General features: G+C 37.0%; 1 protein-coding gene across 1 annotated transcript in view; it reads right to left on the bottom strand.

Moving 5' to 3' along the window:
• Positions 1-4,128: 4,128 nt before the first annotated feature.
• Positions 4,129-17,959, bottom strand: part of COLEC12 (collectin subfamily member 12) — a 220,153-nt gene continuing 206,322 nt past the window's right edge. The window contains exons 9-10 of the mRNA XM_074276198.1: positions 6,494-6,639; positions 4,129-5,640 (exon numbers count right to left, since the gene is read on the bottom strand). Of these exons, the coding sequence (XP_074132299.1) occupies positions 5,621-5,640; positions 6,494-6,639 (166 nt within the window). The 3' untranslated portion in view covers positions 4,129-5,620. The remainder of the gene's footprint in view (positions 5,641-6,493; positions 6,640-17,959) is intronic.

Here is a 17,959-nt window from a genome sequence, read left to right as displayed (position 1 = left end):
TCCAGTTACATTTTTGTAAGCTAAAGGGGTCCATTTTAACATCTGAGTTCTTTCATGGGCCTCCCCATCACTCTCTCTCCTTCCCTTATTGTTTTTCCACTGATGAATCAATGATTGGCAACATAGCTTCATTCATATGTTTGCTTCTTTCTCCTTTCAATTCACTTAAGACCTAACAGCTGACTAACCAAGCTGGCAGAACCTGAATTTTTCCTTCTCATTTTCTGCAGCACTTACTTATTGTCTTCCTAATTAGATTATAATTTCCCAAAGGCAGAGGATACTTTTATTTTTTATAAACTCCATAGTGCCTAGAACAATGATGGATATGCACATAATAAATAATACTTTTAGATATTATATAACTTAAAGCAAATCATCTAATACATGATAAATCATAACACAACTTATTCCTTCAGAATCCTTCTCAAAATTAACTTCCTTGGGTGATCAAAAGCCTGTGGAAATGACTAGTGATGCAGCTGACATATGATAAGTATTATTATTGGTGTTTGTCATAGTCTCTTCTGTGAATTCACTTTCTTCCCCTAAATTTGTTTTTGTCAACTTGTCTGTTTTAGATATATCTCATATTTTGTATACTATTCACATTATTCTAGGGCAGGTAAGTGGTGTTGTGGATAGAGCACTGGGCTTGTATCAGGAAGATCTGAGTTCATATCTGTCCTCAGACACTTGCTATCAGTGTGACCTTAGGCAAGTTATTAAACTCCTATTTGCCTCTGTTTCTCATCTGTAAAATGGAGACATAATAAAGAAGGAAATGGCAAACCACTCCAGTATCTTTGCCAAGAAAATTGTTGCGGTTATTGAGTCGTTTCAGTAATGTCTGATTCCTTGTGACCCCATTTGGGGTTTTCTTTTTCGCTAAGCATAATATACAAACCCATCTTTTTTTCCAATGAGTTTCTATGAAAGTCTTAAACTCAGTATCAGAGCAAGTCATGATCGCTCACATGTATACAATTTTATATAGGATTTTAAGGCATATAAAATACTTTACAAACATTATCTTACTTCATCCTTCCAATGATCCTTTGAAAGTAGTATTATTTCTGTTTTACATGTGGTTTGTGAAGCATTAAACATTCAGCCCATGGGGTTTGCACAAAAGTTCCACAGATTCAATGTAGTCTGTGAGAATAGACATGGCACCCTAACAGGCTGCAGCCATGTGTTCAGCATATTCCCTGAAGAGATTGAAGCCCAGAAACTGGTAAATCTATTCATACTATAGCTCTCCTGAATCTCTAATCTACACTAAAAATTTTAACTTTGAAAGTAGACATTTTCTTTTTACCTTTTATTTTCTCTGAATGGTAGATGCTTAAAAACAAAAACTAGTTGACTAACATACCAGCCAGAGCTGTTAACTTGCCCTTAGTTCAAAGTGAAGTTATTTAATAAAACAGTATGGTGAAAATAAAATAGAGCATAGCATAGCATAGCATAGTATGCTATGATACGGTATGGTATGGTTTAGTATGGCATACCCTATAAAAAGGCAGCTAGGTGGTGCAATGGATAGAGTGCTGGGTCTGGAGTCAGGAAAACCCTTCCTGAATTTGAATCTGGCCTCAGATACTTATTACCTGCGTGGCCCACTTAACCCAATTTGCCTCAGTTCTTCATTTGTAAAATGAGCTGAAGAAAGAAGGAAATGGTAAACTACTCCAAATATCTTTGCCAAGAAAATCCCAAATGGAACCAAGAAGAGCTGGACATGACTGAAACAACATAGTATATAAAAAATATTTTTAGTATGTACTAAAGATAAAGTAAAAAATTAAAAAAAAAAGTCTATCCCTATTTAAGAAGAATATGACTCCTAAATTTTGGGTGTAATCTCCTGCATATTTTCTACACACATATAACATTACTGGGAAGAGTAGATGCACATAGGTAAATTTATATTTAGGGAAACACATAGAGGAAATGTATCTGGTTAGAGGATACATGAGGGGTATTTGATTCCACACAAATGAAGGTATCATCATGGTGTTCCTACTGTTTTGATCTGCTTTGGTCTTATGTGAGCTCTTTTCTCTCTCTCTGTCCTTCTTCCTCCTTTTTCCTCTTTCTCTTTTTCCCTTTTCTCCCTCCCTCCTTCTCTTTCTTTCTCTTTCCCTAATGTTTTTTCACTGGGCCTTGTTCTCTATTAGTGTTGAGGGCGGTAGCCTCTTTGGTATTCTTTGTTTGATCTCCAACTTCCTTTGGGACTTGGACCTTTGATACAAGATGTGGTCAAACTAGTTTGGGCTATCTGAGGTGGCCAGGGTTTTACAGCCCCCCATTCTAATCTGCTCAGATAGACCAAATGCCAGCAGGGGAAGAGACTTCTGTCTGTCCCAAAAGATAACAAGAGAATCCTAATCTTAATTTACATCAGTCTCAGGAACCTCCCTACATCACTGCATAAAAGAGAGAACGGGAATCTTCTCTTTGCAAATGGCCTTGTACCATGCAGCCATTTTGCCCACCGGCTCTCCGGTGTTTCCATTCTAATCAATAAAGACTATGTTTCCATACAGCATTAAGTAGCAAATTCCTTTGCTGCCGAACCCGCCATTGGTTACTTTGGGGAAGGAAGGAGAGAGAGAAAAGGAACAGATCCATCTCTGTTTAAACCACAATTTACACATCATTTACTCCTCATTTAATACTCATCATTAGTATCATATAATTTCTCTGGCCTATGTCTGCCATTGGTCTCATGTTTTCAGGCTACCAGCTCTTGGGCTTCATCTCTTCAAGCTAATTCAAAATTGTAAGGATGTGGAAGGATGATGAGCACTGGTCATAAGGAAGGAAGGAGGAAGGAGATTTTTTTTTTTTCCTTTTTAGTGAAATGAGCTTTTATTCTTCCTAGGCCACTGCTGGGGAAACTATTTTTCCATCCTCTCACAACAGGTACCAAGTCAGATATCTGAAGATCTCATTAGTTATAATAACAGTTAGCATTTATATTTACATAGTGCTTTAAAGATTGCAAAGAGTACACATATGTTCTTTCACTTGATAGTCACATTTTTGTTAACTTTATTCCCTTGAAAATGGCCTAAATTCTGAGTATATGGAGAGCCATCTGGTCTATACAGAGTCAAATATATAGTCATATGTACATTGATTGCCTCATAATGTTTTAAACTCTCTGATTTTATTGAATAAATCATTAAAAGTCTCTCAATTGCCTTCTGAAAAATGAAACATTCTTGCTGGAAGAAAAATACTGACTGTGACATGAATATTTTCAGCTGTTCAAGCAGCACTAGCTAGGCTTCCTTTCTGATGTATACATTAGGAATTCCTTGGATTTTTTTCAAGTTATTTCTTGAGACAAATCACAATTGACAGATGAAAAACAGGAAGAAAGAGGGCTGAGGTTTGCCCACAAAGGCCTTTGAGTCACAAGAGGCCTGACTCTTTGGGGTTGAGTTTTGGATCAGGATAGTTGGAAGTCTAAACCTTCATGATGAAGGAGATGCAGCTTCTAGAAGAAATACAGTAGTAATCCTGAGGCCCTCAGACTTTAGGAGTGTTATTGTTCTAACAATCTGTTTGTCAATGATCCTAAAGTCTCTTGGCTTTAGGAATACTATAGTAAAGTCTTAGAAACTTTCTTGATTTCCAGATTACCATCTGTTGGTCAGTGACAAAAGAGTTTCTGAAACAAATGATGAGGGGCATATCAGAAAATTCCTCAGTTTTACCTCTGGGCAATAAAATTAGCATATCAGTGACATGAAGAACCAGCTTTCTCTATCTTTTCCTATAAATCCTGATTCTTTGCTAAATTCTTTTGGAACTTAGTCCTATTAAATTGGCATCACAATTACAATAAACTTTGTCCCTTGATTTGGAGATGGGTTTAAGCCTGCAAATTCTTTTGTGACACCTCATGACATCAGTTTGTGACCCCAACCTTTTGGGATCCCCTTTTGATTTTAAACAATAGTTCCAACAGAGTTATGAACTGGCCATTTTGTCTCTAGTCAACTCCAAGCACAAAACTGTTAAAGAGAGAGTTTTTCCAGCCTGAGCCAAAAGGATGTGCAGGTGGCATAAATCATGGCGAATGGTTGGATTAAAGACAACTCACGCAATTGATAGAATTCAATTATTTCTTTATTCTTTAAAAATTTTATTTAAGATAGATAGCAGCACTGCTTAAGCAGCTCTTTGGGGAAGGAAGGTAGAATATCTGGTGGGTAGAGACCTCACTCTTGAACAGGGGCAATGCCTGGTCCCTATTTTAGACATATTTTACTTTAACTTTCTGAATGAGAGGAGATTAGAGAAAGGCTCACAGGGGAGAGGGGTTGGGAAAGTTCATTTTCAAGACTGTGATTTAGTGGCTTTTCATTTTTTCCTACTTTTCAGAACCTATGTACTTTGGAACTATTTTTCTGAAACATGATTCAAAAAATCCAAACATTTCAGCAGCACATAGTTTATCTGTCTTTCTAAAGACAGTGTGATGGGCTGAACTAATGCTTGGATCTCTTGGTAGGCAATACCTGCTGCTATGGGGTTCCTGGGACACTGGGCACTTCCTTAGAAATATATGTGAAGCTCTTTGGAGAGCCAGGGATAGAGCCCTTCTACATTTTCCAATGAATATCTTCCCACCAACATCACCAATACAAAGAAATGAGAACCAGCCTTTAGACAACCACTTCTTTTAAAAGTAACAGAGAAGAATCACTGTTTAAGGATAAGCCCTATGACCAACACAGACCAGCTTTAATCATTTTTGGCTGCCTAGATCTGAACAAAATCATAAACTTCTCGTTGCCAATATCTATAAAGATATTTCAAGTTAGTGAATTCCCTGGGGAAATAATACACCCATATACAATATATATATATGCATATATATACATTTATATAATATGTATATATGTATATATACACACATACATAAATATATATATATATGTGTGTAATTAAAAAAAAAACCTGAAAAACATCCTTTATCACGGGGAAGAGCTGCATCTGACAAGAAACTCTATGAGTTATTATTAGTACCATTATTGTTTTCTTTGGCTTCATGTACTATATTGGTAAAATGACCATAAAAAAGAAAATAATATATATAAAAAAGCAAATATTTTGTACAAAAATACAAAGTTTTAAAAGCTCTTAAAAGTATATTCCATATTATTACTAAGAGTTTGGACTATATATATATATATATGTATATCTGTATAATTTTCTTAAATTTGGGATTTTAGCAAATGTAACACACTGTTTACACAGTAGATGTTTAAGCTTTTCTTATAGCTGAATAACAAGCATTCATTCAGAATGGAGAATGGAGTATCCCTGTGCTTCTGAAGTGAGAACTCACATACTTGGTTGGTTATTGGCTGAGAAAGATTATGGGATTCCATCCAGCTATGCACTGACCATCAACTAGGTCCCAAGTCCTTGAGTAATGGTGAGAGGGAAGAAAAATTTGCAGCAGGATTTTTTGTTGAACCAGTTTTCAGTGCTTTCTTTTTCCATGGTATGAGAAAGTGATCTAGTCAAAAAGGCACATCCTTTGCTTTTGGGAGATATCCACAATTTGTGTCCATATCTGTCATTTCACAGCTTATTATAATGTAGAAGTTAATGCTAAAAGGAAAAAAAAACACAATTTTAAAGTTTAATCAAGTGACCATTGTATTAAAATAATAAGGATTACCTAATTTGTTCTACTGCTCAAAATTCTGTGGTTTAAATATAGTTTAAACAATAATGTATATCCTTTCTTTTTTTAAAAATGGATTTTCATTGATATCTTTTGTTTTTATATAGGCTGGAGTTTCTCTTGTATCCTGCCCCTCTTCCCACCTGGTAGTCATCTAGTATATATAATTTCAAAGAAATGAACAATTAACAAGGGAAATAATTAGTCTTTGACATTCCCCTCTCTGTCTTCTGTCCCCCCAAAACTCTAGTCAGATTCAAAGGCCAGATGCTCATTCCTAGACGCTCTATCACTGACAACCAAATCAGATACACTTGATTCAAACAAATCATAAATTTGGGTTGCTTTAAACCCCATTCTTTTAGATGAATTATAGCTCTGATAGGGAAACTGCATTAAGATCCCCAGTTTAAAAGAAGCCTGTATGTAAGGACTCTGGGTTAGAGATATAAAATGCTCAAGAAGAGAGCAAAGTAAAAACAAAAAAAACAAAAAACAAAAAACTTACAGTGTAGGACTTTAGAGTGCTTACATGGCTTTTGTCTTTTTTTTTTTTTTTTTTTGCTTCTTAAATATTAATATTTTTCAATTATCAAATATTTCTTTTCTCTCCCAATAATTAAAAAAAATCATGATATTGGTGCAACGATAGGAAAATTTAATGAATGCTTTTGTATTAGACTAGCCAAAAACAATAAAGATTATATGGATAAAATGACCATTGATAGTGACCTAGACCCTTATAATTCTTCCTTTTAAGAATCCCATACTGCTTACCTGGCTCCCTGTCTTTTTCACAAATGAAGTTGTTAATATCCTCACATTGGAAATCATTCCATTGCCCAGCATAGATTAGTCCTGCACAGTCTTCTCCTGGTCCATGGCCATGACCCCAGTTATCAGGCTGTCCAGTTTTCCAGTTTCTTTTGCAAAAACAAAAATTGAGTGTTATTCAAACAGTGCAAGATCTTTGATCAAGAGCAGAAAAGTAGAAACTTAAAAAAAAAATCAAACCACTGTATCTTTCCTGAAATGAAAATACATTATTAAAAAAAAAAAATCCATGCATGTTCTTTTTGGGAATGAGAAGCATATGTGCAGCTGCTGAGAAGGAGATTTCTCAAGTCAATCCAATGGGGATATTAAGGTCAGGAGGCCTACCATCTGATTTCCATGCTGTACCCCCTGAGGTGTTTGTTTGCCTTGCCCTAATGAAATCAATTCAGTGTGCTATTTCAATACACGGCTAAGGGGAAAATACCCCAATTTTCAATAAATTATGTAGTTTATCATGATGAGGTGAATGATAAATTTTTAACATACATTTTGAGAAGGGTCTTTAGAGGTCATTTAGTCTTACACCTTTATTTTTTAGATGAAGAAATGGGAGCCCAGAGAGCTTCACTTGCTCAGGATCATACAGTGATTGAGTGCTAGGTCTGATGGGATTTGAAGCTAGGTCTGATGGTTCCAAATTCAGTCCTCATTCCAATGGCTCTGAGAAATCTTGGAGAATATGGTTTGTATTTCTACATATATACATGACGGGAGGATATTATTTCTGCACATTTTTTTCTTAATTCTTCTGAGCAGAGATCTTATTGAAAATCCATTTGGATCTGTATGTTTTGAAATGTATGAACATAAATAAGAACTAAAAATAAGAACAGAATTGTTAATAGTCATAATAATAAAAATGTTTATAAAGCACTTATTATGTGCCAGGCATGTGCTAAATGCTTTGCACTTATTATCTTACTTGATCCTTATAATAACTCTGGGTGGTAGATGCTATTATTATCCCTATTTTTCCGATGAGGAAATAGAATCAAACAGAGATCTTGCTCAGGGTCACACAGTTAATCAACGTCTGACTCCAGGTCCAGTGCTCTATCTACTGTGCCATCTATCTTCTCCAACATACAAATTTTTTTTTAATGCATCTAGAAATTCCTCTAATGATAAACAAATGGTTATAATGTGTTTGGGTTGGTTGCCCTAGTTGAGGGCAATTTAATTTAATTTAATTTCACTATTAACTGTTTAGAATATTCCAGTTTTTTCAAGGAATTAAAAAAACAAAACAAAACAGAAATGACAAGGAAACTTCTTTAGGGTGGGTTTGGTTTAAGGCTTATTAACCTTGACTGTATAATTTGAAACAATCCTTAGAATCTTTGTTTGGCAGAGGTAGCATTTCTTGATTATGTTTTCATTTAATAAACTAGATGTACTTCCAATCTCAGCCCCAGAAATAGTTTTTCCCCCCTTCTTCTGTCTAAGAAACAGGTTGCTACACAGAAGCTTGTGGTTACTGCCTGAAAGGATGCCATGATCAGCTTCAGGACACGCCTGGCTGATGTGGAGGGTCTGAGAAAACATCTGGAAAAGGATGCACACAGTTTTCCAGAAACGATGAGTCATTTTCCCATCAGTAACATGCAATCCTGAGGTTACTCAAGGACACCCCATATCATCTGAAACCTCTAAGGGTAAGACCAATAGCCCCCAATCATATTTATAAAAGACATTTGATGTTGATAGTAAGTTAGAAAAACCACATAAGGTAGAATTTCCTCTCAAATGTGTATTTTGGGGTATTTTTATGAAGAGTGATTGTAAGACCACGCAGCCTGGAACCAGGCTAGATCACTTCTTGCCTTGTCTACATCATGCCTGCCTTCTCTCCTTCCTTTCCTTCCTTTCCTTCCTTCCTTCCTTCCTTTCCTTCCTTCTTTCCTTTCCTTCCTTCCTTCCTTTCCTTCCTTCCTTTCCTTCCTTTCCTTCCTTCCCTTCCTTCCCTCCTTCCTTCCCTCCTTCCTTCCTTCCTTCCTTCCTTCCTTCCTTCCTTCCTTCCTTCCTTCCTTCCTTCCTTCCTTCCTTCCTTCCTTCCTTCCTTCCTTCCTTCCTTCCTTCCTTCCTTCCTTCCTTCCTTCCTTCCTTCCTTCCTTCCTTCCTTCCTTCCTTCCTTCCTTCCTTCCTTCCTTCCTTCCTTCCTTCCTTCCTTCCTTCCTTCCTTCCTTCCTTCCTTCCTTCCTTCCTTCCTTCCTTCCTTCCTTCCTTCCTTCCTTCCTTCCTTCCTTCCTTCCTTCCTTCCTTCCTTCCTTCCTTCCTTCCTTCCTTTCCTTCCTTCCTTTCCTTCCTTCCTTCCTTCCTTCCTTCCTTCCTTCCTTCCTTCCTTCCTTCCTTCCTTCCTTCCTTCCTTCCTTTCCTTCCTTTCCTTCCTTCCTTCCTTCCTTCCTTCCTTCCTTCCTTCCTTCCTTCCTTCCTTCCTTCCTTCCTTCCTTCCTTCCTTCCTTCCTTCCTTCCTTCCTTTCTTTCCTTCCTTCCTTTCCTTCCTTCCTTTCTTTCCTTCCTTCCTTTCCTTCCTTCCTTCCTTCCTTCCTTCCTTCCTTCCTTCCTTCCTTCCTTCCTTCCTTCCTTCCTTCCTTCCTTCCTTCCTTCCTTCCTTCCTTCCTTCCTTCCTTCCTTCCTTTCCTTCCTTCCTTCCTTTCCTTCCTTCCTTTCCTTCCTTCCTTCCTTCCTTCCTTCCTTCCTTCCTTCCTTTCCTTCCTTCCTTCCTTCCTTCCTTCCTTCCTTCCTTCCTTCCTTCCTTCCTTCCTTCCTTCCTTCCTTCCTTCCTTCCTTCCTTCCTTCCTTCCTTCCTTCCTTCCTTCCTTCCTTCCTTCCTTCCTTCCTTCCTTCCTTCCTTTCCTTCCTTCCTTCCTTCCTTTCCTTCCTTCCTTCCTTCCTTCCTTCCTTCCTTCCTTCCTTTCTTCCTTCCTTCCTTTCCTTCCTTCCTTCCTTCCTTCCTTCCTTCCTTCCTTCCTTCCTTCCTTCCTTCCTTCCTTCCTTCCTTCCTTCCTTCCTTCCTTCCTTTCTTCCTTCCTTCCTTCCTTCCTTCCTTTCTTCCTTCCTTCCTTTCTTTTCCTTACTCTGTCTACATGGGGTAGTATATCCTTACCTACAGATGCTCTTAAAAACTTTTTCCCCCCTTTGGAATCTCTGAACCCTCCCAAGATATCTTGGGGTTTACTGGTTAGATTTCTTTCTTAAGGACCATGCCTTAAACCAAAATCACTTTGATTTTCATTAATTGGCCACCAATAGATCCCAGACCAAGTCCCATTTATTCATTGTTTGAGTCCTGATTGACTCACATTGAATTAGTCTAATAAACTGAAGGTCTACATTATGCTGGCCTCATTGTTGTATGGGACTATATAGTAGTACTATGCCAGAAAACTGAATCACTTCCATTTGAATTGTCTTGGGAAGATTCTGAAGTTGACCCGGCAGGGTAAGATGCCAGATTCTGAGCTCCTTTCTTGAACTAAACTGCCAGATATTCCAACTCTATTTCAGAGAGTGCACATTGTTTGAACGCCAAATATATGTTTGCCAAAAAATTATTTTATGGATAACTCACACAGGGCAAGCACTCACACAGTGGTCAGAAAAAGTGACACAAAGACTTTCTCAAGGTCTCTCTTAAGAACTTAGAATTGATTGTATGACATGAGAGACACTGGCACAGGACTGCCCAGCTTGGTGCATCCTCATCAGAGAAAGTGTGTGCACAGATATGCGAAGTTAGAGAATCTACCCCAAATGATCAAAGGGACTTATGTGTCCAAGCTGAAGTACAACAACAAACCAATTGAATGCAAATCACAATCTTTTCTGAGGAAAAGAATCTATTCTTTCACCTAGTCCAAAACCAAAAAATCTAAATAAATAAATAAATCTGGGAGGAGAAAAGATAACCTTAGCCACCGAATGGGTGTTGCCTCAGTCAAACTGAGATCTGTTGAACACCTTATGTCTCTCATGTCATCCAGGGCCATCTTCAGGGTCCTGATCTAGTTCTGGTCACTGGACTCATAAAACTCTGAATGAGGCAAGTGACCCTGCACATCCCTCCTTCACTTAAATCTAATTCACTTGCTTGTCATGGTATCACCTCCTTGATGACAGGGTCTTCAAGAATGTAGGACAAACAACAACAACTAACTCTTCTTTATGTACTGTCATTAGAATATAAACTATTTGAGAGCAGGAACCGACCCAGAACTCAGTGTATTGGCTGGCACTTAGTAAATTCTTGGTAAATGCTTTTTTCCCCCATCTGTTAACTACCTTATGTGAGCCCCAAAATAGAAAGGTACTTTTGAGAATAGTGATAAGATTCCAAAGGTAGATGAGAAAGGCAAGGGAAATGCATAGAGAATTGGAATGTAACATGCTGAATTTACATTATCTTCTGTATTTGTTGATTGTTTGTCACCTTATCTAACTTCTCTGGTACAGCACAATATTACTAGTACGGTCTCTTATATTTTTTAAGCAGGTGAAGTTGGGCTTATATTCTAATTTTGTTTAGTGTGCTGAATACCACGGTGGATTGGAGAATCAGAGAGCATTGTATAGTTCACAAATGTATAAGTAAGGGCTAGTAGAGCTACTTCTGCTCCTCCCCACTTAACTTCACTCCATACATTTCTCAATTAATGGATAAACTGAGTGAATCATGCATAAAAGAGTAATAAAAAGGCATTTAGTTCATGTGGCACAGTAGAAAGAGTGCTGGATCTGGAGTCAGGAAGACCCCAGTTAAAATCTGAGCTCAGACACTTAGTGGCTGTATGACCCTGAGCAAGTCATTTAACCTTTTTCACCTTAGTTTTTCATGTGTAAAATGAGCTGACTAATAGTAAACCACTGCAGTATCTTTGCCAAGAAAATCCCAAATGAAAAATCAGAAAATGATTGAACAAGTGTTACCTCTGCCAAACACACAGAAGGGACAAATAGAAATCTTTTCATTTTCGCTCGGTGCTTCACTTTTTTTTTTTTTAATTAATTATATATTTATAATTTTTTTTGACAGTATATATGCATGAGTAATTTTTTTATAACATTATCTCTTGTATTCATTTTTCCAAATTTTCCCCTCCCTCCCTCTACTCCCTCCCCTAGATGACAGGCAATCCCATACATTTTACATGTGTTACAGTATAACCTAGATACAATCTATGTGTGTAAATCCAATTTTTTTGTTGCACGTTAAGAATTGGATTCCGAAGGTATAAGTAACCTGGGTAGATAGACAGTAGTGCTAACAGTTTACATTCAATTCCCAGTGTTCCTTCTCTGGGTTTTTGGTGTTTCACTTTCAAATGATTTTTCATGAAGTTGAGTTTCAAATGGGAGGAGATATTTAGAGGGTAACTGATTGAAAATTACAGAGGTGCTGTGAGTTGCTGTGATTCAGTAACATTTAACTTTTATCTTAACTAACCACATTATTTTAAAAGAAGAGTTGGACATGACTGAAAAAGACTAAACAACAATAACATTCTCAGAAGGAAGACATTGGGAAAGTCTTCTTGCAGAAAGTAGAGTTTTAGCTGTGACTTAAAAGAAGCTTTGGAAGCCAGGAGGTGAGATGAAGAGGGAGAGCATTCCAGTCCTGGGGGATAGCCAGAGAAAATGTCCAGGAAATTGGAGTGGTGTGAGTGAGCAACAGCAAGAATCATCACCAAATTTCATAGTACGTGGTGGGTAGTAAGGTGTAAGAAAAGTAGGGAGGAGTCAGGTTTTAAAATCTAAATAGAGCATTTTATATTTGATCCTGGAGGGAATAGGAAGCCACTGGAGGTTTTTTGAAAGGGTAGAGGATTTTATGTTTAGACCTGTGTTTTAGGAAGATTAATTTGACAGATGAATGGTAGATGAATTGAAATGGGGAGAGATAAGATAGGAGACCAATCAACAGTTATTGCAATAGTCCTAGGATGATGGCAGTGTCAGAGAACAAAAGGGGGTTAGAGAGAATAAGAAGTCAAAGATGACACAATGCAAGTGGTCTCAAAATGTAACTTGAAATTAGGACAAGAGAGGGACAATTTATCAATAAGCATTTATTAAATGCCTGCTGTGTATCAGGAACTGTGCTAAATGCTGACGATACAAAAAAAGCATAGAGATTATTAATCTTTATTAGAAATCCAAGGACAGGTGTGTTGGGATGCTTGTGTGACAAAGCTCTTGTCAGAAGTAACAGCATGGGATCAGAATTAAATATGATGACCTAGCATATTTTTATAGTTGTGGAGAGAAAAATGGGCTTAGATCTGAGAAAGCTTATATATATTTTGGTGAAGAATTTCAGCAAAAATTGTAACTGAACCATATAGGAAGGCTGGGAAACATCCTTTTCCTTATCTCACAAATACCTCTTGTTTTTTTTCTCCCTGCACACCATGCTTCTTTCATAAATCTATTGCATTTTTCATATTTAAAGTATTCCCTTACTTACATATTATATTTATGAGTATTATCTCACAGAATGATTGAAGCCATGCAGTAGTAAGCATAATTCTAGCAGCAAGTATAACAAGGCATTTGTTAGTCAATCAGTCAATAAATATTTAATGCTTATTATATACCAAGCTAGGAATACAAAGAAGAGCAAAAGGCAGTTTCTGCCCTTGAGGAGCTCACAATTGAATGGATATATTTGTAAAAAGCATTTGTGCTTTAACAAGCTATTTTGAGTATTCCAGAAAATTTAGAAACTGTTTCTACTGCATTAAGAAACCTTACCACTAATAGGAAAACCTCCTAAAAATGCTCCAGCATCCTTGGAGCTATGTTAGTGGATCTGAAAGTTCCCATAGGATTTCATTTTCATCCAGAGGGAGGCAGCTCTCAAGTTCTAAATGTTGGTCCTTTCCAGACTCCCAAACCAATGTGCTTTCTTATTGCCCACAAAATTGACTGAAATTTCATGTCCAAGAAACTCCCATTGGTGAAGCTCTGGCCTTATAGCTGGGAAATGTTATTAGTAAGAAGTATGCCTTTACTAGAGAATCCTTCCTGGTACAGTGGTCTGCAGTTAAAATTATTTCTCTCTGGTAGTTTGGCCTATTGCCATTGCTACTGAATTGTGATGAGTGAAAATGGAGTGAGTTATTGCTTATGCCCTTCCAAACGTGCTCTTGCCCTTGGTTTTATGTTGTGGAAGTGTTATTCCTTTGTCTGAATGAGCTTATTGCTGGTCAATGGGATCTTAGCTATCATTTCAAGTACAAAATAGTCACTCTTTAAGGCACTATTTTTTTTCTTATAAACAGCTCAAAGACATGAGAAGGTTGAACAATTAGAGGAAAAGAGTATGCACAAACTTTTGTAATGTTGATGCATATTATAATTGTATAATACACATCACAAAATCTTACATAATAAGACTTTAGGTATGGGGAAAAACACGGGCTAGGTGTGCTGGCCCCTCTTGGGGTTAAATTACCCTGAAGGTCCAGTGAAAGACTAATGGCATTGTTGCTCCAGAGTGAACCACCCCATATTCATCACATACCTATGGAAGTGACCCTGGATTCCAAAAGGCAATGCCAGTAGACCACAAGTTCTAGCAGATGCTACCAAGTTGGAAAAGCATTTCCAATATCATATGAATGGGTAGTCAGCAATCTGTTCAGTTTTCAGAAAAGAAAGTACAAGAAAGAAAAAGTACTCACCAGCACCTTAATGGCACACAACAAAATGATGCACTTAGAGACTAAGAGATATAAAGCTGATAAATAGGGCAAAAAAGATAAAGAAAGCAAAGAATATAATGAGACATGTAAGACCAAATGTTAGACTAAGTACTCTTGCTCTTTTTCTTGTTTAGTTGTTTTCAGTCACAGCTAACTCTTCATGACCTCGTTTGGATTTTCCTTGGCATTGGTACTGGAGTGGTTTACTATTTTTTTCACCATTTTACATATGAGGAAACTGAGGCAAATAGGATTAAGTGACTTGCCTAGGTCACACAGCTAATAAGTGAGGCTGGATTTGAACTCAGGAAGATGAGTCTTTCTGACTCCCAGAATCTCTCCACTTTGTCATTTAGTTGCTCCAATCTTGACAGAGCAATGTCATTTAAAAAAAGAAAGAATCCAGATGAAGGGGAATGGATCAACAATGCTAATCTTTGCAGAGGTAAAAAAAGGGTAAGGACTGAGAAAAGACCATTGGTTTTAGTGAAGAAGAGATCATTGGAGACCTTAGGCAGAGAAATCTCATTTGAATGACGAAGTGAAGATACAATGAGAAAGTTAAATCAATGGATGTAAATGACTTTTTCTAGGATTTTAGCTGTGAAAGGGAGGACAGGTACAAATTGATAGTTGAGAGGATGGCAGTGTCACATGAATTTTTTTTAAAGAATGGAGATACTCCTGCTTAGTGAGCAGCAGGAAAGGAGAAAAAAGAGAAAATAGACTGAATATGATAAGTGGAATATGTATAATTAAAAGGGAAAACACCTGGAAGAGAGAAGAGGAAATGGAGTTAAGGGTATATAAACAGATGGGATGATTTTGGCAATGACAAGATATATCCTTCCATAGAAACTAGAGCAAAAGAGAAAATGGAGAGGGTGTTGAACTGATTCTAAGTGCAAAATTGGGAAGGAAGGGGATCATGTGATGATTACTTCAATTTTTTTCAGTGAAGTACGTGGTAAGATATATCATGAATGATTTTTTCATTACATTTTACCACAGGAAACTGTGATTAGGTAATTAAACTGTGGAGTTCTCTCTCCATTTAATGCAGCATCCATTATTATCCATTTTGGTATTTAATTTCAGGGGCCTTACACTATCTCTGAATATTTTATTCTTGCCATGCTATATTTTAAAATTTGAACCTCAAGATTCTTATATTTACATTTATTCCTTTCTTGGAAAATGAGAAGCAGAATCTGAGTGCTGTGGCTATGATGCAAAAGCCCAAATTCTCAGAGGGTCTCTGAATAAGTACTGTGGTTTAGGGATTGCATTCCAAACCAGATAGCTTACTATTTAATACTTATCTGGGTCCCAGGTATACCAATGGTGTTTCACTCCTAAAGCACATAATTCTTTCTGGAGCCTGGGGAAGGAGAGCCCAGTTTCATCTTGGGAGAGCTGGCTTGGACAGATCTCTTCCTGCTCAATCCATTCCATATGGGCTAGCATTGGCTTTTGCTTAGAGGAAAGGATTAAGATTGGATTTCTTGGATAGTCTGACCCACAGCTTTCTCTTTTCTTCCTTTTTTGCATTTATAGCCATGAGTAAAGTGCTGCAATTGTGGAGGAGACTTCTCCAAATAAAAAATAATGATCCTGGCACCCTATCAAGCAAAGAAAGCCAATTTTTTCCCTGCAATACTCTATACTTCTGTCCTCTACCTCCCCTGCCATTTTCTTCTGTAGATCTTGCTTCACTTTTCTATTATAGCAACTTTAAAGAATTTTTATCCTCACCAAGGCTGGATGCATGAGCAATATGATATGTAGCAGATAGAAAATTAGCTTCAGATCCAAGAAAACCTAAGTTCAAGCATGGTCTCTAACTTTTAAATGCATTCACATACTCCCCTTAATTCTAATGCCTTCTTTCTATTGATTAACTCCAATTTATTCTGTAGATAGCTGGCTTGGACATAGTTGTTTATGTGTTGCTTCCTAGTTAGACTTTCAGCAGCTCCTTTTCTTTGCATCTTCAGAGTTTAGCACAGTACCTGATACAAAATAAATGCTTAGTAAATGTCTATTGATTGAACTGACATAGATGATGCTTTTACCTATGCTTTGCTTGCTGAACCCAGTGGTTAATTCCTTAGACATCTTTCTGTTGCATTATGTGTCTAAGACTTAGCAGACATATCATACTTCTAAGTGTTATATCCACTCTTTAACTCAAACAGGACATTTAATTCAATACTTCAACAATAGTTGATGGATCCATGATCTCCCTAATGTGTGTTCTCCCTACAAGTGTAGATTGCAGCCAGTTTATACCTTCTCATCTTTTGTGAATTTGTTCATGTTTTCCCAAGAATCTTCCAGAGGTAATCTACTCAATGAGCTCACAGATTGTTGTTGTTTGTCCTTTCTCTAAGAAGACCAATAGCATCAGGAGTGTGAACTAGATTTAAGTGAGGCAGGGTTGTGCAAATTCATCAGCCTCATTCTTGCCTCCAGAATGAGAAGAATCCAGTGGCAAGATATAGGTCAAGATAATTGGCAAGGTCCACTCAGTGTGCCAAAGGCCTTATTATGATATCTGGGCATTATTTTGGAGGCATCTGACATTTGCTTTTGTTTCCCAGGTATATACATTTATCAATCCTAAATATCTCTTAAAGATGTTACTTGTTTAGAAATATTTTCTGCATTCTGAGATTCTACAGGCTCTATGAAGGTCAATTAATACCATATTACTGTGTGAATGTTTTTGAGCTATACTCTCTCATTATCTGGTTTATTGGAAACATCCCTGGACATGAAGTTAGAAGAATTGGATTTAAGTTCTGGTCCTGCTATTTACTAACTGTGTGACTGGCAAGTCTTGCTCTTTCTGAGCCTATTTCCTCATCTGTAAAATAATGTAATTCTTCACACCCTTTTCCATCCCTAGCACATGTTTTGGGTTTTGCTGCTTCTGTTTTGTGTTCTTTTCTTGAGCAAGGCTGAGTAGTGATCCTCATATGGACATTTCCATTTAGAGACAATATTATGATTTTGAAAGCTGCACCAGACCTAAAACTATATTATAAAGTATCAGTCATAAAAACTATTTGGAACTGGCTAAAAATAGATTAGTGAACCAATAGAATAGGTTAGGAACACAAGATACAATAGGCAGTGATTATAATAATCAAATTTTGGTAGGCCCAAAGACTAGCTTCTGGGGATAAAATTTCACTTTTTTGGCAAAAATTGCTGGGGATATTGGAAAATGTTATGGCAGAAACTGGGCATAGACCAACATCTCACACTTTATATCAAGATAAAGTCGAAATGGGTTCATCATTTGGACATAAAGGATGATACTACAAGCAAATTAGAGAGCAAGGGATAGACTACCTTTCAGATCTTTGGAGAGGGCAGGAATTTATGACCAAAGAAGAAATAGAGAACATTATGAAATACAAAATAGGTAATTTTGATTACATTAAATTAAAAAGGTTTTACATAAACAAAGCCAATACAACCAAGATTAGAAGGGAAGCAGAAAGCCGAGAAACCATTCTTTCTGATAAAGGTCTCATTTCTAAAATATATAGAGAACTGAGTCAAATTTGTAATTTAACATCATTACCCAATTATTTGACCAATAAATGGTCAAAGAATATGAACAGCCAATTTTCAGATGAAGAAATTAAGGCCATTTATAGTCACATAAAAACTATTTTTAGATAGCTATTTT

Source organism: Sminthopsis crassicaudata, chromosome 1 (genome assembly GCF_048593235.1).
Source record: "Sminthopsis crassicaudata isolate SCR6 chromosome 1, ASM4859323v1, whole genome shotgun sequence".
NCBI classification, from domain to species: domain Eukaryota; kingdom Metazoa; phylum Chordata; class Mammalia; order Dasyuromorphia; family Dasyuridae; genus Sminthopsis; species Sminthopsis crassicaudata.
Note: the sequence above shows the minus strand (reverse complement) of the source record. Positions and strands in the feature narration are given on the sequence as shown.